Source organism: Anser brachyrhynchus (genome assembly GCF_964034855.1).
Source record: "Anser brachyrhynchus genome assembly, chromosome: 1".
NCBI lineage: Eukaryota > Metazoa > Chordata > Aves > Anseriformes > Anatidae > Anser > Anser brachyrhynchus.
Window position 1 is genome coordinate 143,649,716 of NC_137694.1, and position 24,096 is coordinate 143,673,811.

General features: G+C 45.5%; 1 protein-coding gene across 4 annotated transcripts in view; it reads right to left on the bottom strand.

Moving 5' to 3' along the window:
- Positions 1-11,585, bottom strand: part of TBC1D8 (TBC1 domain family member 8) — a 48,541-nt gene extending 36,956 nt beyond the window's left edge. For all 4 annotated transcript variants that reach the window (XM_080601541.1, XM_080601540.1, XM_080601539.1 and 1 more), the window contains exon 1: positions 11,340-11,585. In XM_080601541.1, the coding sequence (XP_080457667.1) occupies positions 11,340-11,466 (127 nt within the window). In that variant the 5' untranslated portion in view covers positions 11,467-11,585. The remainder of the gene's footprint in view (positions 1-11,339) is intronic.
- Positions 11,586-24,096: the final 12,511 nt, after the last annotated feature.

The following is a 24,096-nucleotide window of genomic DNA, read 5'->3' on the forward strand; positions in this document are numbered from 1 at the left end:
TGTGTGTGTATATACAGTCACAGAACTGCAGCGAATACCTGGGGGAACCTGAGAGGTTACCGTGCCAGCCCCTGCTCTGGAGCTGGATAAATGCACCTGTGCCAGAAATCGCGTTTGTCTAACCTGTTCTTCAAAACCTCCCACGACCAAGATGCAACCACCTCCCCAGCAAGCCTCTTCCACTACTGTCATTAGGTATTCTTACAGCAAAAACAAACAAACAAGGCAACCACCACAATCCTAAACTGTCTCGCTGGAAATGAATCCTGCTCCCCGGAACACGGAGAGTAATTGGCCACGGATGTTTTTTATGTTAATACTTGACATACTGGAAAAGCATCAACATCGTTCCCCGCTGTTTAATGCTTTCTCTTGTTCTAAAGAAACCCCAATTGCCTCACGTCTTCCTTACGGGTCATGTTTGTGAACCAGCTCATTGTTCCTGAGCTTATCTCTAAGTGTGACGCTCAGAACTGGACGTGATGCTGTACAAAGAGTACAAACCGTCTCCTGTATCTTGCATGCCCGTAACTGTATCCAAGGAAGCTCGCAGCCGTATCCCAGTGCAAACTGGCACTTGACTTACAGAGTGGTAAACTAATTTCTGAGAGTTGGAGCAATTGCAACCACCCAGCAGACTCCCAGTCCGGAGGCCAGCTGGAGTTGCTGGCCTTTCCCCTCCCCTCCTCCAGCAGGCAGAACCAAGGTATGCACGGAAAAGTCATTCAAGTGCCACGATTTGCAAGCTGGCATATTAAAGTAACTCAGCACTGGTTATTGGCTTCCATCACTTACAAAAATTGATTCGTTGTATCTACAACGTTTCTGCAATACTGCACTTTTTCTTTGCATGTTTTATTTTTTTCCAAGCTAAATGCTGTATTTACAGCCGTATTTTTGTTCCTTCGCCATCGATCCAACACCAAATGAACCGGCCAGAAGTTTTGCCAGCCCTTGGCGTCACTTTCAGTTTTTATAATTGCATTCAACCAGCCCATTATCTAAGTGATTAATGGAAACAATAAAATGAGACCTACAAAGGCCTCGTCTGAAATGCCTCCTCACTTGGACAACAAGCCACTGGTAATTAATTTGAGCCCAGCACAACAAAGCAGCAGTGTTACCACTTTCTGGTCTTGGAGGTATAAAAGTCGCACATGGAATGGCATCAAAAACCTTCCAAAAGCAAAGATGATTACATCACCTACTTCCTCCTTGCATTTACACACCCTGTTCATGCCTTCAAAGCCAGGCAGACGTTGGACACGAAAACGTTTTAAAAGTATACCGTGAGATACTCAGCAACAACTCGCTTCTCAGCTAAATGCTCATCGAGATATAACACCCATCTGTTCAAAGTGGAGACCGGAATTTGGTGACTAACACTTTATATGATACCAGAAAATGCCACATGCCCTTCTGTAACTGCAAGACAAAAGAAATCATCCAAGTATAAAAGGTAGCAAATTATTCGTGCTCACAGAAAACACAGCATCAGTCTTCCAAATAGCTGGATGAAAGCCTGTAGGAGAGCATCAAAGGATGCAGAGCACAAACCTATGGTTTACCTTCCAAATTTCAAAAGACTTGAGACATTACAAGAAAGAAAAAGAAACTTACAAAATGCTGTTCATGATTTCCCCTGATGACAGATCTAGGAGAAAGATTTCTTTTTAATTTCACTAAAGTCACTGAAAAAAGTCAACTAATACTTAGTGCTATGAAAATCCTATAAGAACACTTAATGAACATCTGATTCGTGAAGAACTTGTCTTCAGAAATTACGAAAAAATGCATCAAAGTCAGAAGGAGCTGCAAAATTTGTTTTTACTTCTTAGCCTGTGCAAAATTAATTCCCTTTTCTGTTCCTGAATAACTGACAAGAAAAACCAATTCCTCTTCTCATTGTTGACTTCTGCTTACAATTTCCATCTTGCTTATCAACTATTACCAAAAAAAAAAGAAAAAGCTTCCTCCTTCAACCAAGAACCATGCAAATAAAAAATCATGTCCCTTGCGTAAACTACCCATAGCTAAAGGACGAACCAAGGTCTGTGCTATTCTGCTGCTTCTGCATCCAGAATAGAGCCCAAGCAGCAAGCTTGTTCAGTACAGCCTCGTGACTACAGTTTAGCATCCACACTTCTACAGCAGGTCAGCCCCGTGTGAAATTGATGTACGAGTGACAAAACATAAAGGAGAGACTGAGAGAAGCAGAGTGGGGGAACAAGACCTTCCAAGAGAGCATTTGCAAGGGCATAAAAAGGATTTAACACTAATTAATACACCCAGGCTGACCATAATTTAGTGGAAACTGAAGTAGAATGAAAATGACTAAAACTAGAGGCAAAATTTTTTAAGTGTGAGCTGTCTCCTGTTCACTTGGAGTCACCCAGAAGCATTAAACAACCAAAAAATCCCTGGACAAACACGCAAGAAACTTGACACAATACACCGAGACTTTGAAACATGCTTTGAAAAATACCTATCATGTGGGCAAGCACCTTTCTCAAACAGTGTCCTAATAGCTTCTTCCATGGAAGGGTCTCTTATAAGATATATAAAGGGTCTCTTGCTCACAGATAGATATAAATTATACGAAGTTTTTTTTCTGGTGTGCTTGCTGATACCTTAGTATGCCTTCAGCTAGGGTGAAGCAGATCTCTATCACAAGTGACAGTGCAACCCGTTACATCTATAGGGCAGTCAAAAACTAAAAGGATTCAGAAGCAGAGGGCAAAAGGGGAGAAAGACTGCTACACGGGTTTCTTCCCCAAAGCTCCCATTGATTTTTGTTTTGTGGGAGAAGGCTTGTGGCAGGAACTTAAACTTCCAAGTACCTCTTTCCCCTTGCATGCCACTCTACCAACTTCTCGTCAACTTTTTGACCTCCCAAGACGCAGAGCTATTTCAGGGAAGCAGTTAACTGTGTATGGACTGCATTTCGGGAAGCTGCAGACACTGGTTTGAAAGGACGTCTGCTAACAAGTACCAAGAAAACATCTCAGATCCCTCAAAACGTGCAAGGAACGTCACACCTAAAGAACACTCCCAGGATAAAATTCCTACGTAAATCTCAGGCTTAATGTATGCTTATAAAAATATGGAGGAGGGGGCAGAAGTGGAAAAGGAAATACCTTTATTGAAATGACATGTTTTGCCTCAATATATCGATCGCTTCGGCTGAAAGCTGGATTTCAGACAGAGGCAACACCTGCCTATATTTTTTCAGAAGCAAGCCTACCAATCAAAACTGAAAAACTTAAATAAACTCAAATTTAAAAATTAGCAAGTGGATTCCTTTCCCATTCTGTAATAGGCAGGTACTGTCTCCCTTGTACAGAGGTCAATCTGTAACTAAATGGAATGCCAGCAGGATTTCGTGCACCGTATAATCAGATTCTGCTATCCAAGTAAATACCAACTGAGTGATGTAGAACAAACTTGAGCATTTTTTCACAGAAAAAAAAAAAAAGTCAAGGTTATTTTATAAAGAACTGGTTCTCAAATGCATCAACAAAAGTGCTTCACACTTCTTTTCATCTTTAAAGACACATTTCCTTATACCCCCACAGAAAGATAAGAGATCCCATTACAAGCTATTCCACGTCATGCCCATAACTAATCTAGACAAAGAAACATGCATACAGTAAATTAATCTAACTGGAACTGGTTTACGAAAAAAATCACAGAATCACAGAATGGTTTGTTTTGGAAGGGACCTTAAAGATCATCTAATTCTACGTTCCTGCCATGGGCAGGGACACCTCCCACCAGCCCAGGCTGCCCAAAGCCCCATCCAGCCTGGCCTTGAACACCTCCAGGGATGGGGCACCCACAGCTTCTCTGGGCAGCCTGTGCCAGGGCCTCACCGCCCTCATAGGGAAGAATTTATTCTTAATATCTAATCTAAATCTACCCTTTTTTAGTTTGAAGCCGTTATCCCTTGTCCTATTGCTACACTCCCTGACAAAGAGTCCCTCCCCATCCCTCTTACAGGCCCCCTTTAGGCACTGGAAGACTGCTATAAGGCCCTGTAGATACAAAGGCCCTATAGATATAAAATACAAGATACATAGATATAAAATATAAGGCCCTGTAGATACAAAATATCTATTACTTCCATGTTTTAGGACAATGCTTAAGAGACAACCCAAGACACTAACAGTTATGCCTAGCTGAACATCACACAAGTATAGGTACCATCCCACACAAGGAGACCACCCTCCCACAAGGAGACCATTTGTGCATACCTGCATCATACTTTTAAAACCTTACAGTGAAATTTTTCAGAACTACTCAAATGCCTTCCCATACATGGAGTGGTCACTTCAGCAGTAAGACTGATCATTTAGGAGGCTAGGACCCATATATTAATAAAGTCCTCAAAAAAATCAGGCAAAAGAGCAAAGCCACTACTATTTATTTGCAAAAATAAATAAATAAATAAATAAATCAGAGTTAAATTGAAGGCTAAGTCACAAGGAAGATAGCAACATCACCATACTGTCCAATGTTACCCTTGAGGTCCTGGTCCCCAAAGCCATTTGCTTACCACAAACTCTGCCATCCATCACAAAGCATGGGGTGACATACAGTGTAGTTCAAAGGCAAAGTAATACACAGGATCTCCAGTTGGCTGGTAAGAAACTTTGACAGTGCTTTTAAAATGTAGGGTGCAGCATGCACGTGGCAAGGAGGCACCTCTTCCACCCATGCGCCACAGCCCTGAACCTCCCCAAAAGCAGGTGCTTACACCCACCCTCCTAAAACCAGACAGGTCACACAGCAGCTAGGGTCCAACCTGCACTTTCAGCATTTTCAGTAACGGTTTTAGCCACCCTACAAGCAAACAGGCCACTGCCAAAATTTGAAGCAGAGAGAAAAGTGCCCTTCCAGCTCTCCTTGGTCTGCTTGAAAAAAAAAAAGACTTGAGGTTTCCGTTGTACTGGAAACCAGCACAGCTGGACAGGCATGCTTTAGTTTATCTGCCAAATCAAGGCCTCCAGAGAAAATGGGCAGAGGATCGTCATAGCACCCGGACCCAAATCCTCCTGCGGAGATGCCCAGCTCCTCCCCAGCGGGTGTTCCTCTCGGCTGGAGCAGAAGCTGCAGGCAGCTGGGGCTTTGTCGGAAAAACGATAACATCAGGATGTCTCTGGGGACTGTGATGACTGGTGGCTGCTCTGGAGGACCACTCAGAAGAGCAGTCTGCAGCTACACTTACCTATATTATGTCAAAGACCTGTGTTAAGTACTTGCTCTCTTTATTGAATCAAGCTGGGTTATTTTTGTTAGACACAACCACCACCGATGCTGGATTCAAGGATTTACGACTACACCGACAGGCTCTCACCCCAGCACAAAGCTATAAAGCATGATGCATGCCTCTGAATGCATCCTCGGGAGCTCAGCACTGCCTTTTACTGCTGCTCACTACCTCTGTTCCCCCATCAGAAACATGCAGGCTGCAAGAAAAAGAAGCCTGGGAAACAAAAGCAGCAGCTTGGCAAAACACATACCCTACTCAACAGGATGAAGGTCTTACAAAGACGTGGAAGGAGCTAATGGTGCAGGTTGCTTCCCAGCAGACGCAGCTTTGCACTGAGAGTTAATAGCTACAAGTGGCACTCTCAGCTGCTCAGGCATGAGAATTTGGAGGTGGGAAAAAAAGGAGAGGAAAAAAAAAGCATCTGTATCAGAAGGGTAGTTTCTTGCCCATGGCAAAACTAGGAGCTGAGATGCCCTGAGGATCCCCTTGGCACATCTTCACCCTGATCTCCTGCATCTTGGCAGGGCGCCCACTCATCCCGTAGAGGCTGGACACAGCCCAGGACACTGGGTAGGGAGCTGCTGCTTGCCAAGGTGGCTGCTCCCAGCAGAAACATCTGGGGCCTTCTCTACATCTTGATACGATTTTAAAGTTCAAACCACAGGTGTTTAGCAGGTTGTTACTTTCACTCAGGCCTCCCTAAAAGCTATGTTTATGTTAGATAAGAGCACCACGAGTTGTGAAGGCCACCAACTGGCTTAACGCCTTGGCTTGACACCGGACATTGTCTTGTTGGATTCTGCTAAATTATATAAACAGGTTTTGATACAATGCAGCTTCCAGACAGAGCATCTCTCAAGAGGCTTTCTTCCACCCTCCAAAATAAAAGCTACACAACTTATTCGTGTAAGCACGTAAGAAATTTCAGCGTAATGGCCTACTGCTCCGAGCAGTTATTAACCCAGGGAAACATGAGCACTTGAGCCCTTCAGTTACTTTCTGTCTGTGCTCTGTCATATCAAACACTGCCACGATGTAATTTTTCATCTTCCTTTTTTTATTATTACTTTATTTTTAAATCTTGAACACAGAAATGAATGGAAGTACATGCTTTAATCGCCGTCCCCAGCCTGCGTGCTGGGCAAGAGCACGGCCTGGCTTGGCTCTTGCGCCATGGCGACGCAGGCCGCACTCGCAGCAAGCCCGGCCAAAGGCCTCGCTTCTCTCCTTGCAACAAGTGTGAATGGAAAGGGCTTTCTACCTGAAAACCTACAGGAATTGGGACACGCAAGCTCACAGCTCCATAAATTACCTGACACGGGACGCTGCTCCAGGCACTGTGATAAAAAGCCATGCCTCGCACTGTTGGCGAGTGGTGTTAACAACACTAAAGGGAACGAGACAGCGTTACTAAAACTCTGCTGCCAGGCACGCTCAATGATTTTCCTGTCTTTTTGTGGTCCATTTGGACTCCACAAGAGGAAAATAAAGAGCTGCTGTAGCTGTTGACTGGCTTACAGCACTGCACAGGCTGGTGGTCTAAGCAGATGGGGCCCAGATCCCCCTCTCCATACACAGGTGCATCCTCGCCTTCAATACAAGGAGGCTGAAATACAGATAAAACAGGCAGGCAGAAGGAGCCAGAGCAGCACACACAGACAGAGTCCGGTGCAAAGCTGGGGGTGAGAAATGTGAATGTTGAGCTTTGCGGGATGAAGCCTGGCCTCCCCGTTGCAACCCCTGCTGCAGGAGGCAGCCCCCAGGCCAAGCACTCTGCTGGGGAGAAGCCACCCGCACAGGAAAAGAGCTTATAACATGTTACTGGACACACGAGGAAAAAAAAAAATAAGAAAGGAAAGGGTAGAGGGAAAAAACCTGCCGATCTGAATTCCAGCTGTGGGCAAGGCTAGATAACATTTTGATGAGAGTTCAAGCTTTCAGTAAACTATTTGCATTTCCCCTGTCCTTGTGCAAGGTTCCAGATAGCTCACCCTTAAAAAACAAAGTCATAAATACAGACGTTGGGCACTAATAACTATCCTTTATTAACACGGCTGATGTGTCGTCTTCCTTTCCTCAATCTACTGCATCCAAAATACAAGGTTTTTTTTGTAATTAGAACTCAAATTTAACCTTTGTCTACCCGCAGATACCAACATGCTTTGGTATCTTACACATATTTTAATCTGAAAAGGCAGCTTTCCCTGATGTTGGCAGATGGACGGTTTTGAGAGCTATATCAGGACAGATCTTTTAATAAACTACCCGCTTTGCCTTTCACCCCTCCAGAAGGTTAAAAAATATATATAATGCATTTGCTTTCTCTATTAAAAACCCAAGCCTTGACTGCATTTTGACCCTCTCCTGTTAAGAGTGCAATAGATGAGAACAATCAAGATGGGATTCCTGCCTTAGCCATGGGAACCTTCAACTTCTGTGGTCTCCCTGCTGCCTTTCTCTGAATGTACGATTTATTTATTTTTTAGCCTGACCTTGGGAGATGAACAGGACTAATAAAAGCTGATGTATGCAAGACAATTACAGTATTACTTGGACTGGTGAGTATGAAAAAGCAGCAACACATCTCTTGCTTTTTAATCCCCCCCCCAAAAAAAAAGGGCATAGAGCTTACCAATAGTCATCTTGTTATGTGCATTAAGATTTCAAAATCCAGTCAAGGGGAAAACAAGGAACAGAGCTCTTACCATGTAATTAGTCAAGATCTCTACTCACAAGCAGGATATGCTCTATAGGTCAGTTTGAAAAACAGCACCCTGCAAGAACGCTATTTAAAAGAGAAAATAAAATAAAGATGGGGGGGTTGCTCAACCACTGGCAATAGCTTAAGTGTATTTATTATGCCTACCACATTTATTTTTATTAAAAGAATAAGGTTCATATTCACATACAGAAGATGTCTCTTTTTGCCAGCGTATTATTTGATATTTAAGGTTGAGAACTGTACGGGCTTATAAGATCTTAAGGAGAAACAGATTTCTCTTTAAAATGTTCATCTTCTGAGAAATAAAAACCATTTAGGACCATATCCATCTTGGAAAATGCCCTGAGATGAAAACAGTTGGAGGTTGGAAGAATATCTGTGGGAAATATCATAACTAAAATAAAAAAAAAAGTTAAAACAGGAAAAAAATATAATTTTTATTAATCTATTTCAAGCAAGAAGTTGAAGAAGCATTGTATCTCAAAAAATGAAGACAAAAAGCTGCTTGAAACAGTTTACAGACTTCAGAGTTTATTTTAAAATTTTATTTAGCATTATTTATAAAAGGAAAAATTCACAATTACTTAGAAGGATCTTGAGTGCTTTTTATATACTAAGAGCGTGCAATGTGAAGTACTGTGTAACCAAACTGCAAAGTTAGCTGCTTGGAAGGAGTAAAAAGCTACTCTTAATCCGGTGCCCACAATGAAAACATTCCCAACAAGTCTCAGAACATGCAGCTTTGCTGTCAAAATGCACAAAATGAATCTGATCAAACAGGAAGGTGAATGAAGCTTTCAACACCCCCCAATAAAAACAGAAGTAGTGATTCACTTACATGCTAAGCCATCATGCACTATTCTACCATAAAGGATTTGACTACTGATGGCATCTGAAGCTTATCATTAACATGTAACCTTGGAGCCAACAACACTGGCAAGTACCAGATCCATCTAACTTAGACCTATTAATCGTGGCTAAATGACAAGTCTTTTTGTCATTATATAGGGAGGTCTCCAGTAACGGCCAAAAAAACCCCAAAGCTATTACCAACATAAATTAATGAGCTAATTATTTTAGAAAAAAAAACTCTGATTTAAAATTAAATTAAAAATTAGTTGCTAATTAAAAAAATATAATTCAGTTTCTACAGAGTATTTCTAAAACATTAGCAATTTCCTTCTTGAGTCTCTAATCCAACAAAGGTCTCAAGTAGAGATCCAGGCTAACTGGCAAGTTAAACATTTACTCAAAAAGCATATCCCTTGGGAAGACAGGAAAAGAACTGCACCGGTCAGGTAATGAACAGTTAAACACTGCCTCCATCATTTTTTGTACCTACTGTTTGCAAACCTGCTGTACACTCAGTAACTGCCCTAGAAGACAAATCAAATAACAGCAGCAAATATAGTCTCTCTCTTACCAACATCCGCTCAGAGTCCAAGTGAAACACACTACTCAAAGAAAGGCAGATATGGAAGGAAAGCACTTTCCTGTGATAGATCTCCTCTAGTCCATCCTTCAGGAATTAAATCCAGATAAAATACACCCTGCAGCTGTGCTAACTTACTCCTATGTAATGGATAAAATGCCCCACGTAAGGAGAGAGAAGCGTCCTAGAGAAAAAAAAAAATGCAACCATGAGAATAGGGCAATAAAACAGATGTCCTCTCGTAGGTTCAGGGAAAACATCACGTTGCAGTAACAAGTAGAAGGGCAGCTCAGGTGTGGCACAATCCTGGCACTGCCATTTCACTCTGCTTAAAGCAAATTATGTCGGGTGGTCCACAGCACCATCTGCACACTCTACTTATGAAATCTAAGTCTCCTCATTGTGTTTTGTTTTGTTTTTTTTTTTTTTTTTTTTTTTTTACCCTGTTGATCCCGGACGGACTCTGAGTGAAACACAGCTTGAGCATATGCAGCCTCAATGCAGGAGCTGAGACCCTCTCTGATGGAGTCACCTGTTTTCATGAAACATACAGGGTCTTTGCCTCTTTCAAACATCTACCCTTCTGTCAAATCTAGCTGGAATTGGCCAAGGCTCAAGTTACTGAAGGGAAAAGAAAACAGATAACATTCTCACTTAAGCTTTGTTTCACCAGCAAAGCAAACAAAACCAAAGTTATGGCTCTCCAGCTGGGCAGACCATATTCTGAAATACAGTAATATTTCACTGACCTTCGTCTCTGTCGTTCTGGGAAAGGCAGGAGGCAGGTACCAGTAAGCTGCCTCTACATTCACGTAAAGCAAGAATTGAGACGGCACCAAAAGGAAACAGACTTACCAGCCAAGCCTGACTGTTTCTCAGTACAGGTCTCCATTTTGATTGTCCCAAGTAAAAAATTGGGAAAAAAATAAAATAAAAAATAAAATAAGCTGCCTACCTCCAGCTATGCTTAATGCGCCTACACACTTGCTCTTTTGTTACAGGACTCTAATTTCTAATCCCTTCTTAAATACTGATATTTCCAAACTGTTTCAGAGACTGTCAGAACTTACAGTTCCCTTAGAAAATGTTTTCTAAGGCAGGAGTGGCTCGGCTCTGCCAGCCAAAAGAGATTTGTGCAAGCCTGTGTGCTGGAGGTTCGGCAAAATGATTCACCTGAAAGCAAACCGGAGAGCGAAGCGGTGTGTTTTGGTTTAAGCTTGCAAGCCTCTGCCGCGGAAAGCTCGGGCACGAGGAGTTAATAGTTGTGGATCTGAAACTCATGATCGCCCTGGACCCAAATCAAGCAGCTGTAAAAGGTTATTTTTAACTCTGGAAATTAATCCACGTCGCCCTTACGATCACAAAAGGGGGTGGCCTGCGAGTTCCTCGCGGGGGGCCAGGGAAAATTGGAGGGCAGGGGTTTGCCTAAGGCTCCCATCCACTCTACCAGGGCTGGCATTTTGTTAGCAATGCAGGGGTAACGTGGGACCTAGGAAGCCAACATGAAGTTTTTAGGAAGCTGCGCCTGGGCGAAACTGATATAAAGTAATAGTAATAGTGCAGGAGGCGGTGTAAGGGGCAGCGAGAGGTTTCGCTAACACCAAAATCGGACCTGATAACGCAGGCTCTTTCCCTCGGCGTGTAAAACACTCCCTGTGCACACACCGGACCAGCCCCCCCGACACCCAAACCGCCCTAAAAGTGCCGATTTCTCCCCGAAAGCCCGAAGCACCTCAGGCACGGGCTGCACCACCGGCGCCTCAGGACCCCCCCGCGCCGCGCCGAGCCGAGCCCAGCCCCAACAAAGAGGCCGCTCCCGCCTCCCCGCAGCCCGGCCCGGCCCCGCCGGCACCGGGCACCCTCCCGGAGCCCCCCGGCCGTGCCCGGAGCCCCCCGGCCGTGCCCCGAGGTACCCGTGAAGCGCCCTCCGGCGTCGCCGTGCCCCCGACGGCGCTGCAGCACGAAGTAGCCGCTGCTCTTCTGCGTGACCCAGAGCTTGAGGGCGTTCTTCAGCAGCACCTCCTCGGGCTTCAGCCACATGGCGACCCCCCCGCCGTCCCCGGTCCGGGACCCCTCGGCTCCGAGACCACCCCCCCGCCCCCCAGAGCCGCTCTCACATCGCCCCCCGCGGGCTGCGCCGCGCCGGCTGCCTCCGAGCGGGCCCGGCCGCCGGGGAGGGGCCGGAGGAGGAGCCCAGGGGCCGGGGGCGGGGACCCCCGGTTCCATATCCATCGTTTGGGCAGCTGGGATCACCCTCCCCCCCCCCCCAAGAAAGGGGATTTGGCCGAAAATCCTACACCTGAGGGAGCCCGGGAGGCTGTTACGGGAAATCTGATTTTCCGAGTTCCCTGTGAGAGGATTGGCGCAGGCAGCGGTGGCTGGGCTGTGGGAGCTGGGCGCGTGGATTCGCGTCCGGCCGCCGGTGGAAATATTTAGCAGGCAAAAGTGTCGCTGGCCGCAATCCGGTAAACACGGCGGGATCTGCGTCTTTTTTACGATTTCGGCGTGAGGCGATGTTTTCATCTCCATAGCAAGCGAGCGTTGCGAGCGTCCTACTCGTCGGATGTAAAAATAAAGGCCAACGAAAGGAGGAGATGATGGGCGTCCACATTACAAAGTCTTTAAAAATTCATGAGGGTGTAAGAAGGGGTTATTTCAAAGGCTCTTTCAGGATAAGAATAGCTCAAGAGTTTCCTGTTCCCCCAAAACGATCCTGAAGACGTGTAAATCTTGGCGTTTTAATGCCCAGTGAGGTATTTCTTCCCTTTTCGGATAGTTGATTATTAACTTCCATTCTTGTTTTTCGGAGTTTTTTTTGCATTCAGCTCTGTTTTTTAAGCACGCTGGTTTGAGTCCTATGCGGGAAGAGGACCGAGAGGACTGCTGACCGTTGAGGTGCTTTAGACCTCGAGAGTTACACAGCGTGTTTCAGCATCCCATGTCACGCACGTTGCCTTCGTTAACGCCGTCGTGAGATATACTGAGCCCAACCAACAGCACTTCTTCAAAGCCACAGGCTCTGTAACCACATCAAAGTCGGCCTGACAATCGTTCAATCAAAGTGTTACAACTCATGCTTTCTATCTGAGCAGTTTCTCCAACACATGGCATCTGTGGAAGGAGGTTGGCAAAGAACCTCTTAGAGACGGCTTAGGAGAGGGAAAAAAGGAGGTGGATGAGAAGAAGGAAAGCTTATCCTGGACGACAGAGTAAATCAAAGCACTCTTTAATATATAGCATAATAAATACTTCACATACATTAATAAATACTTCACATACATTGGAAATAGGAGTGTACGTCTTTCTCAACACGGCATCGCGTGCAGATTTCCCTTTCTCAGGGAAGCCAGCAGAGCATGCCGATGCTCCCGAGCCACTCCAGCCTGAAGTCGTACAGCGCTCACCACCTGCCATAAACTGCCAGCTCAGGTGTTTTGAGCAGTCCCCGGCCCTTGTTGTGGCACGGCCCAGGTTTGTTCACACATGCTGTTCCTTGGGCTCTTTCCTGCCTCTCGTAACCTCTGGCAGAAGGGCAGCCGCAGACATGGGGAAGCAGAAGCACAGCCGCCTTGGCACTGAACCGGCGCCAGCAACCTCGAGGTCAGCAGGGGTTGCGGGAAGGAGCTGAGCATGCTTATTGTGTTATTTAACCAAGAACCTGCAAGGAAAAAGCCCACGCACATATATGTCCCTCGTCACCGAATGACGCAGCCTCTACCTGCTAACTGGAGAGCCTTCGGGAACAGCTGGTGGAAGGTTTGTGTCTGTGGAGAAAGCCCTGCAGTCATGCACTGGCTGTTTCCGTTCTGTGTGAACTGGATCTGGACCTGTGGGCCTTCTGAAATCTCACACGGAGCAATAGTTTTATAACGCTGGTGTCTGGAGAGGTAAACAAAACCAGAGAGGATGGGCATCTGATAGACTGTTAAACACAAAACAGCATGCTGTGAAGATATACACCTTGCTGTGTATTTTCTTACACAGTCTAGGAAAGAACAGAGCTATCTCACACTGCATTACTCAATTTCCCGAAGGTACTTAAGCTTAGTAGGCTGAAAAAATAACTTCAGAAATAAATTAAGATGTAACTGAAAGGAAAGAACTGAAATAAAATGAGGTTTCTGGCCTGCATTCGGTTTATTTATAATGCTGCGTATCACTGCTAGATTTAAGCCACAAATAGCAAAAGACAGGGAGTCTGCCTTTCAGACTGCACTGGAGCAAATAATCAATCGCACCTGAAATAAACTGCAGCTTCAGAGGGAGCATCGTAAACTGCATAGCTCCCGAGGGTCTGAGACAGTGTACAAAGGGAGCAGAGGGAAGTCACGGGGAAAACGTTGCCTTCTCCTCTTGCTTTTTTCACTGATTTCCTTCCTAACCCCTTTTGGTTCATCTTTTTCATCCATAAAGCACGTGTAACTTTTCTTCTGAATATCACCAAGGTGCTCGGAGGAGGTAGATTCCTCGTGTGTATAAAATGAGTTGTGCATCTACGGGAAGGAAACAAGTAGCCACAACGGTCTGGCTCTCCCATTTGTCTGGCCACTGCGGAGAGTACCGAAGCCTCTGAGACGGCACTGGGGGGTGCCGACTCTGGTAGATCAGTTGCCAGCAGGCATCAGTGCACCTACTTTTCATAGTCACACGTCCCCTTGAAGCCACACGCCAATTTGGAGGTCCAGAGCCCTGTGGCTGAAACCATTTGACTCCCTGACAGCAGGAAAGAGGTTTTTCTAAAGAACTGAACCACATCTCTTCAGATTCTCTGTATTAGCACTTGGCTGGAAAGTACTTATGGAAAAGACCTTATCTCCCGGCCACACTGATATAAGGAGCAGGCATACACACTTGGTCAGCACCCAGCAGCAGTTTTAAGCACTCAGCACCTTTAAGCTCTCGGGGTCACCTTCGAAAGGACCCTCGAAATCCATCCCCACTGCTACGACTGCCAGGCTTTCCACGTAAATTGAGATTGTATTTCCTGCGTTGTAGAGCCAAATCGCCCTCACAGACCAGGCAGATAGCAATCCTCTTCTACCCAAGTCTGAAGGGACCATGCTTGATATATCATATTAATTTCAGACTACTTCAGTGCATGAACGATGTAGATCTAGTGGAGACAGATTAAGAAAAAAACAACAGAAATGATTAAAGGTTCAAAGCTGCCTTGTGAGCTCAGACTGGGTGTGTTTGATATATGTGTACCTTGGCTAAAAGTGACAACTGAAGTGTAGCACAAAATAGCTGCCCACAATTATCAGTGTGTTAAACACAAAGAAAGAAGATGATGTATTTCCTGTGTTTAAAAAGCAATTCACTAAGGCAGTAAGAGAGATGTTTTTTTGAAAAGGAAAGGTTAAATACTATGAAAATCCTGCTGACCATGATTTTTATTTTTTTTTTTTTTTTACTGTGCTGAATAGTGTACCAAGGGACCAGAGTAATTTTAGAAATAGTAAAAGATGGATCATTCTCTCTGATGTAACTCAGGGATCAGATAGATTAGGCAACTGAGTAAACGCCTCCCGTGCCCAGCTAATGACTTTCTTCACTACAAGAAATCCCCTACAGGAGGGGATTTTTTAAGATGCTTTGAAAGGCCTCTGCAAGGTTTTTCTCATCAAGGTTTTTTCACCCTCCCAGACATTGTCCTGTTGGAAAAGGGCCATGTTTGCTTCTCACTTGCAGAAAGCCCACTTCAAATTTGGCAGAAACAAGAGGGCCCAAAGGGAAATCGTGGTCATTCACAAGGAGCTCCCAGCTCCTGGCAGCAGGCCTCCATCGAAACCATACTGCAAGGACCCTTCCTTCTAGACATATCAGACCCTGGGAATCTGGAAAAATAATTATTGAGCTTAGATCCATTAAAAAGATTCAAACACGAGACACACCTGAGTTTGAAAGGATCCAGGAGATGGCAAAGGTTATCAAGGTCTTCTGCACCGAGGACTGTTGTGGAAATGCTGGAGCATTCTCAGCTACAACGTCCTGTAACAACGGGATTGCAAGAGCCTGTTAATGGTTACGAGTCCACGTGTTTTTGTCTTCCCACCTCTTCTTGTAAAGTAACAAACTGTTATGGCCTGTAATTAGAGGTTTCATTTATTACCTCTGATTAAATTAATGCCCGTGCAATAATGAAGATATAAGAAGATGTACACGCTCTCAGGAGCAAATGTAATTAAGCTACAGGCTACACTGCAAAAACAGATTAGAGGTCTTGACTCAGAGTTCTGTGCAATAATATTTCATGGCTTTTTCCCTGTCAACAACATCATAGGGAGCATTTTTATATTTCAGCTGGCCAAACTCATTCAAATACTAGGTCTTTTGATGAGCAACTTAGGACAAAAATGCTCAACATGTTTTTGGTGCTGATTACACTTCTTGTTTTCCTTCCAGCTTCGCTCCCTGACTTCCAGTTGCAGATCCCACTTCTGCAATTTAGGACTGCCAAGCCTCTTCTGGGAAGAAGGTGATTGAGGGGAAACCCAAGCAGCGGTTTCACTACACCCCTTCTGCAAAGGAGAGCACAGAGAGGATCTCTCTTCACCACAGCTTGCCAAACACCGTTGGTAAATGACCTCAGGCAGCCAAGAGATGAGGCAGTCAGCGGTATGATGAAAGAAGAGGGTACTTCTCGTATTCCCACCCAGGACACCCTCCTCGCCTGTCCTGCAGGGGCCCAACCCCTTGTCTCAGAGTTATTTTCATTCTCAAAGACATAGCTGTGGATATACCCGTCTTCACGGGACTTTTCTATATTACCCACTTTGACACTGAAATAAGATGCTGAAATTATGCTGGAACAAAAGGACAGGAATGCCCAGCCCCAAAAAAAGAAACTGCATTCCAAGAATACCATTTGCTTTTGGCACATGATAGTCACTGTATTGTAGTGGGAAGGGGAGAGCTCGCCTCCCAGAATATGTCGGCACTCCTTAAGGAAAATGAAACAAGCAGAAAATGTTTTTGATAAATAAGCGGTGCTAAGCACGAGGGTGGCAGAATCAGAGGTGAAGGTGTAAAGGCTCTGTAAGCTGTGGCAAGGTGAAAAGCCCAGAGTGGACAGAGCAAAACTCCATAAACTGTGTTTCTGATTGCCATTTGTCTAATTGCAATTTTCTGTGTAGCAGTGGTGGTTTAGCTGGGAAAGCAAATGACCTTGATATGAAAAGGTAATGCTGAGCTAACACGCCACTTAAAGTGTGGCTGCTGGCATTCACTCGTGCAGTACAGTCTCAAAGGAAGCCTGAAGTGGCGAGGCCAGGCTTAATAGCAACTTCCTCCAAGGCTGTTTCCTGATCCAAAATCCCTGTACTGTTTCAGCGTTCAAGATCAAAAAGTCTTCGGGGGTTCAGCAACAGATAGGTGGTTCTGGGAAGAAAAATAAAAAGGCTCCAAAAGTACGCCAGAATTGTTCATAGTGCCAAATCTCGTTTTCGTATGAAGATGGGCAGTCGTATTTCTGCCGTAGCTATCTTTTGCTGGACCTGGGCACAAGCTGTCTGCACCAAAAGTCTGGCCTAGGGAGCTGGTCGAATTTACGTTTTGATTTGCTGCACTTGGAGCCAGAGGCTCTTGTTGTTTTCAAGATTTCCTTTAGGTGCTCAATATATTTTTCCTTTGAACATGCACACTCATGTGGACGGTAGAGCTTTTTTGAAGCCTTGAAATAGCCGTGCCTTTTTCTCAGTCAGCAATGACTCCAGGCACACGACGGTTACAGAACTGGAGGACATGAGAGCTTACGGTCTCGCTTACAGTCACTGCGGTCTCCGTCCTGCCTGTACCAGCAGGACCCGATGCCGCACTACTCCATGGGATTTCTCATCACGTTGTGGGAGCTGACAAACAGCTTTAAGACTGGCTAAAACTCTACTGCTTTCCATTTTCTCTGATCCCATTTGAAAGCCGTGGAGGAGACGGTATCTCCAGCGCAGGGCTCGACGCCTTGCTACAACCCGAGTAATCCCGGGGTGACCGTGGTGGTAGAAGCCACCGCTTTTGCTCACCCCTGAGCGTTTCAACACACCCGTGGGGAAAGGCAGCTGCAAGAACAGCAAAACTGTGCTGCAACGCAAACCCCAGATCACACAAGTGTCAGTGCTCTGACACAGGCTTTAAAATGTGTATGTGAGTGCCTTTCAGATACACTTTAAGGTAATTTTTCAGGCAATTTTTTCCTCACTTTTGCACATGAAGGGATCCCCAGAGGAGCATTTCTGTTTTGATTCTTACATCCTCCACTGATCTGCTATGACATCTGAGGCTGTGCTGAGACTTCTCGCAGCCCGTGGTTAATATTGCTGGGAAGGAAGCGTGCTGCACAGGCCTAGGACGGGGTTTGAACAGGCTGTCTTTGATCAGCACCATATTTCTGCTCCTATCTGACATTATTACATACTGAGGCTTTTCTTTGCAGGAAAACTCTGTGATTTCCTCCTGTTCGGGCTGCTGACTAATTTAAATGCTACTCTCTCCATTTCCACAGAACTCAAGGGTCGGCAAACAAGACATTAGTCTTCGAAGCAAACGTGCACAAAGCAATTAAAACTGAGAATGCATAATCCCAATGAACATAACTAACTCTCTCTTCCTTTTTTATTATACTGCTATAATTTTTATCTTATACTGCTATTTCTTTTTTTTTCCACTGGATTTCCAGTTCCCATCATTTCTAATGAAGCCCTGTGTTGTTTCCTCCTCACTTCAGCAAAGCTAGTAACTATATACACTTGTATGTCTTATATTCTTCGCAGGAATAAAATATTCATCACACACTTAGAGAAATGCATCCAAACCACCTGCCTAGCCTTTACGGGAGATGTAGAAAGATTTGAAAACATGCTCTGCTTCCCTTCCCATTTGCACAGATGAATGGGTTCACTTGGGAACTCTTTTCTTTTAACCTTGGTTCTTCTTTGCCCTTTTTGTAAGCACCTTAAGCCCACGCAATCTCTATTTCCATTCTTGCCACGGTGCAATGATGACAAATTAAAATGCTTTCATATATTTATTTCTCTCGCAAACCAGTGTATCCCTAAATATGTTGGGGAAACCCAACAAGCCAACAAAGCCTGAATCTTCAGCAGCTATCGTTGCTTTGAGCCTGCGGGTTCAGGCCTACCTTTGCAGAACTAATTGGCGTCCCGTTGACAACAATGGCAAACGAGCAATCAATCCCTCTGGAGTTCTGGTGCTGAGCAGCAAGTGGAGCTCTTAAAAGTAGTTTCTGCTTTTGAAAACTTTGGCCTTCAGCCAGAGCTTTCATCTCCTTATCTATAAAAATGGAATGCGGCTTAAATACCTCTCCAGCAGCTCGTGAAGATTCGTCAATGTTTATAAAACGCTTGGAACTGAAAAGCACCGAGTATTTCTGATTATTTATTAATTCCTGTTGTCTTGCACCTTTGCGTTCCTTTCGCACATCAAAGGGGATTTTGCAAGCAGCAGAACCAGCAAAACCTGTAACAACCTCCACTCTCCTCCACACTTCCCTCCCCGTAGCCGTCTCCCTGTACCCTCATCCCCAAACCCCCGCGTGGCCTTTGCATTGGCAGTCCCGCCGTGCTGCAGTGCCTCCTGTCTCCTCTCCTTCCCCTGTGGTCCAGGGCTCCCTGTCGGGCCCCGTGTGGGGGTAGTGGGTGCAGGAGAAGTGGTCGACCCGGGAGGCCGCGCAGCAGAAGGGACGGCAGGCCCCCCAGCGCGGCCCTTCTCTGCCCAGCCGCCCGCTGAAGCAGTGGGCTTGGATCTCTTGAAGCTGGGTGTCCTGCGGGCCTCTGTGCCTCTCTCCCCTTTGGGTGAAATTAGCCCCAGGCGGAGGATTTAGAGGGAATGGGCAGGGGGAGGCTCCTACAGGGCTGTGTGAAAACAGAGCCGGTTTCTTCCTTTGTCAACAGGCATTTGAAACGCTCCGAATTTTCAGGTCAGAAATAAACTGCACTGAGCAAGCTCACGTTTTACAGTTAAAACTGTTTATCTTAATACAGGACTGGCATTTCCAGGTGCTCCTTTTTGCAAGGCAGTAGTGACAGTGATACATGCATGTGAGCTGATACGCCCGTGGTGCAGATTCAGCCTTACGAAGGACACCGTGGCTTATCGCAGCAGCATCTATATTCTCCTGCAACATGAGTCGCTGTGAACAAAAGGGCAACAGGCAGATCCCAAACGTTTTCAGAAGCATCTTCATGCCATCAGGCTGTTCTGTAGTAACCCTCAGCCCATCTTCCTTTGTGCAAAGGGGGCACCAAGTTTACTCTGCAGGAATGGCCTGAGGAAGCTGAGGCAGTGTAAACCTCACGTCACATTTGCACAAGGGGAAGGATATGGTAGAGTAAGGAGCTTGCTGGGGCATGCCATCTTCTAAGGACAAGGGATGTACCTACAAAACTGGGGGTACACATACATGTGCACAGGTGTTTCGTACACCTGCATGGACAAAGCAGCGAGCCAGCTGGGGAGGTGCAGTGAAGCTGGCCGTGTTCGTGCTGTGCCTGTTTTTGACCGAGGAGCAGCCCCAGGACTTGGGAGACCTGGTGCTTTCAGCCCTGCCACGTGTCTACAGCTGTCTACAGATGTCAGGTTACATCCCGGCCCACTTCTCGCTGTAGGACTTGCTCACCTGTGGAGGGTGTGGATATCAGGGCACACCAAGCGTGCCTGAAAGCACGCATTTTGTTCACAGCTGTATGTGGAAGTCCACGAGAGAAGCTTTGGGAGGGTGGTGAGGACTTCAAAGCCTCACTAGCACGAACCACCAAGGGAACTGTCTCATTGTCTGTTGCGGAAAGACGTGTTTGTCTTTCCTCCGCCCCTGTTCACAAACTTTCCTAGCCCATTATTAAATGACCAAAAATAAAATGCTTCTGGTTCAGCATTTTCCCCCGTGTGTCCCCTCTAGCTGCTGCCCAGGCATAGATCCTGCACCAGTGACCGCACCGTTCCTGTTTTGGACTGTGATGTTATCCCAATGGGATGCACACAGAAGGCTCTGCCCATGAGGGGCATTTCAGCAGTGTTATTTTTTTAACCCTTACTTGACGGTGATAGCTCAAAGAAATTGGCAAAGAAATCGCGTTGACGTAGCAGAATGGAGACAGCTGCTGTTTGCATCCGCCCTCGCCAGCTGAGGTCTCTGGTGCCACGGGGTTGTGAAATTACATCAATATCTAGGGTAGGGGTGATGAGCAGCAGCCACGGAGTTATTGCACAGGGAGAGCCACCCTCGTGGAGCCCTGTGAAGAGCTCGCTCTGACACAAGAGGTGCTATAATAAACCAGGGAGAGGGGGCAGCGTGCAAATGAGCCTTCAGTACTGCCCGGGATGGCTGTGCCAGACCTAGGTAACCATTTCCATGTTGATTAGACAAGTTTTAATGCTGCGATAGTGAGATGTCTGTGCTGTGGTCTCTGATGCCAAACCACAGGCTCCAGTGGCTAGTACACATGAAATAATAGCTGGCTGAGGGAGACTGCACTTTTCCAACTACACTGACAGAGTGCGGGCGTCCTTGGTGTGATCTCTGCAAGAAACACAGGAATGACTGGCAGGCAGGGGCATGGCTGGATAGATCTGCAGATGGTGGCTGATCACAGGGACACATTTATGGACACAAGCACGGGATGCACAGTGCATGAAACAAGGATCCTGAGAAGAGCTAGTGTTTCCCTTTTGGACAAGACACTCAGTTTAATTCCAGTATAATATTTATAAATAGGAGGTTTCTGCCCATTATTACGTTATTTGACCCACCTTCCCATCTTCTGTCCTAGCACGCAAAGTTATGTGCAGAGGTCAGAACACCTGATGGGGAAAAAAAGGTTTAATTATATACGAAATACTTGCAGAATGGTTTCAGCTGCTGAAGGCAAAATGGCCCAGCCTTCTGACTTGTCTGGATGCCAGTGTGCTCCATGCATTTTTTGTTAACACCACACTCTGCACCTTCACAGCTTCTTCAAGGGTGTCAGTTAAGGACACCGGTCCTCCGCGGTAGGTGGGGAGAGCAAGAGAAATCAGGGATGCCACGTGGCCTCCTGTCTCTGCACTGCAAGTGACATGCTTGTGTGCATCAGGATTTGTGTGTGTAAGTTTTATGCTGCAGGTACCATTCTTTCTTTCCTGTGCACTCCAAGGCCAACCACATTTTTTAAAAATAACCAATTGAATCTGTGTCCAAAATCACTAAGCAACTGCAGAACAGGGAACTTTTATTCTTCCCCAGGAGGTTCCTGCCAGGCAATCTTATCTAAGAAGAAAATGGTATTCTACTCCCTTGGGTAAAAACGCTTCTTTTTCTTAGTTGGGGAAAAAATGAGAATTTTCTTATTTACATAAAAAGCAAATCTGTTTTTCCTTTTTCCTGTATGCCTTTCTTCCATAATGTGGGCATCACACTACATATCTCCAAGGTGTTTATGCGCTTCCATTGCCACTGAGACTTAAAACACCAGCCACAGGGGACAATGTGGTGATACTGAAATACAAGAGCATGTTATGTCACAGTGGAAATATGAACTTATGTCACTAGGCCTATAATCATAGCTTCATTTTAAGACTATTTTCCAGACATCACTGCGAACACAGGTAAAGAGACAATTGTGCTACGTACATGTTACACGCTTCCCTCCAGCACAGAAACACACAGGCACTGCTCAGGACCATACCCTACAGTGGAGCAGATGGGTGGTCAGGCAGCGAAGGAACAGGCTGGGCTTTTGCCTTGACCTGCACATACTCGGTATGTTCAACAGGTAAAAGTCAACCAACAGTGACACTGAAAACACTCAGATTGCCCACAACTTAAGAAATGGGCAAATCTGCACTCTCTATTTGAGGTAACACGTGCACTTTTAAGAGTTTTATCAAATGACTGGTTAGATGTGGACCTATCCCCGTTTCTTCAGTGCACGTTACTCTTCGTAACAGGAATTACCTGGGAAACATTTGCCAACTAATGACAAAAAGGCGATGACCGCCTCTTTAGCACTGGTTTTGCATTTCTTTTCCACTCTGTTCCTTGAGCCATCACTGAGAAGCTCCCTAGAACTTCACCTTAAAACTCAGTAACTTTGGGATATAAAGGATAAACTAGAAGCATTCCCTGACCAACACTCCAACACGCCCAACAGCCCCAGCTGCTTCCCTTCTTCTCTCTCCCCATCCCTAAAATGCTGCCACGTACCCAGGAGAACCCCTCCAGGAACACCTGCGAGCTGCCTCTCCAGCCCCTCTCATCCTTCCAGGAGACAGCACGCATCATGGCAGTGCGGCAGCTGCACACAAGTTGACTTGCCAGCACGTTGCTGCCTACCAGCTGAATTCAGCCAGGACTGACTTCTCCAGGGAGGGAACGGATGAGGTCTCTTCTCTGGCCTGGCCACTGATTTTCATAAAGCTTACGCGCATTGAATATTTTTGAAAGAATTTTGCCTTTCGGTCAGATCTAGCTGAAAAAAGATTAATGGTCAGAAGTTGATGGGGGGAGGGAAGAGGGTTGACTTGATAGACTGACATATAGACAATGTGATTGCATCAGTCTCATTTCCTTAGGAAACTGGGCTAAAAATAAAAGGCTTTATTTGCCCCTGGGAATAAAGTAGAATGTCTCTCACATCTTTACAAAACATTTGTTTCTATGTATACTTATAAATAGTCAGGATGGGAGAGGAAGTTTGCACTGGGTTTTGAGCAGAGAATTACAAGGAAGAGCAAGAGGTATGTGAATTTTAAAACCTGAGACCCTTTTAGACACGACAGCACAGCAACGAATGCGGGGTCTTGTACATTAACGCCGCTTTATCCGTGTGTAAATTGTTGGCCTGCTAACCAACTGCCTGTTGGGCAATTTTTCACCCCACCACAAAATGAATGCACTTCTCTTGCAGTGAAGACGGATGATGTGCCTTAGACCGAATCCTTCATGCACCTTGAAGTCAGCAGACTCTCACAGGTGAGCAACACAGAAGTTTCTGTGTTTGATCAGATTTACAGTCTGAAGATTCTTCTCTGACAGTGACCAAGACTAGCTGCTTCAGAGGAAATACTCCCCCAGAAGTCTCATCCATCATTAACGGGTTGTGTAAGCTGAAGAAGCACTTACACACCTTCTAAAATTCTCCTTTCTGCATTAACTAGGTATTTTTATGTTTGAAAACATCTTATTTTTTTTTCTCCCAGCCTTGGCCTCAGTGATAGGCTGTGGCAGTAAGTTCTTTTTATGTATGCTGTATAGAAAATGCTTATTGTTTACAAAATCTGAAAGTACTACTTTTCAGTTTCATTGAACTGGCAGCATTTTGGAGATGTGCTTTTATAGTCGTACTTAACAGACAGGGATCAAAGTAGTTCCACATCCCCCAGAAACCTCTGATTGCTACGAGACACAAGCGCCGACACAACGTTGAAGAAGAGAAAAGAGTTTGTACAGAAGGAGCTGAGGGGGACTTCCATCATGAAGCATAAGCTGGCAGTGTAGAAGCGTTTGTATTGTCCATCTCCTTTGCTTGTGCACTACCTTTTCAGTTTTGCTTCAACGGCCTATGCAAGGAAGCCTCTTCTTCCTGAGACATGCAATTATTTCCATTACAGGAATACTTAACAAACACTGTACTAAGGACCACGTAAACATGTCATTAGAGGTGGTCCTTATCCTGAAACACT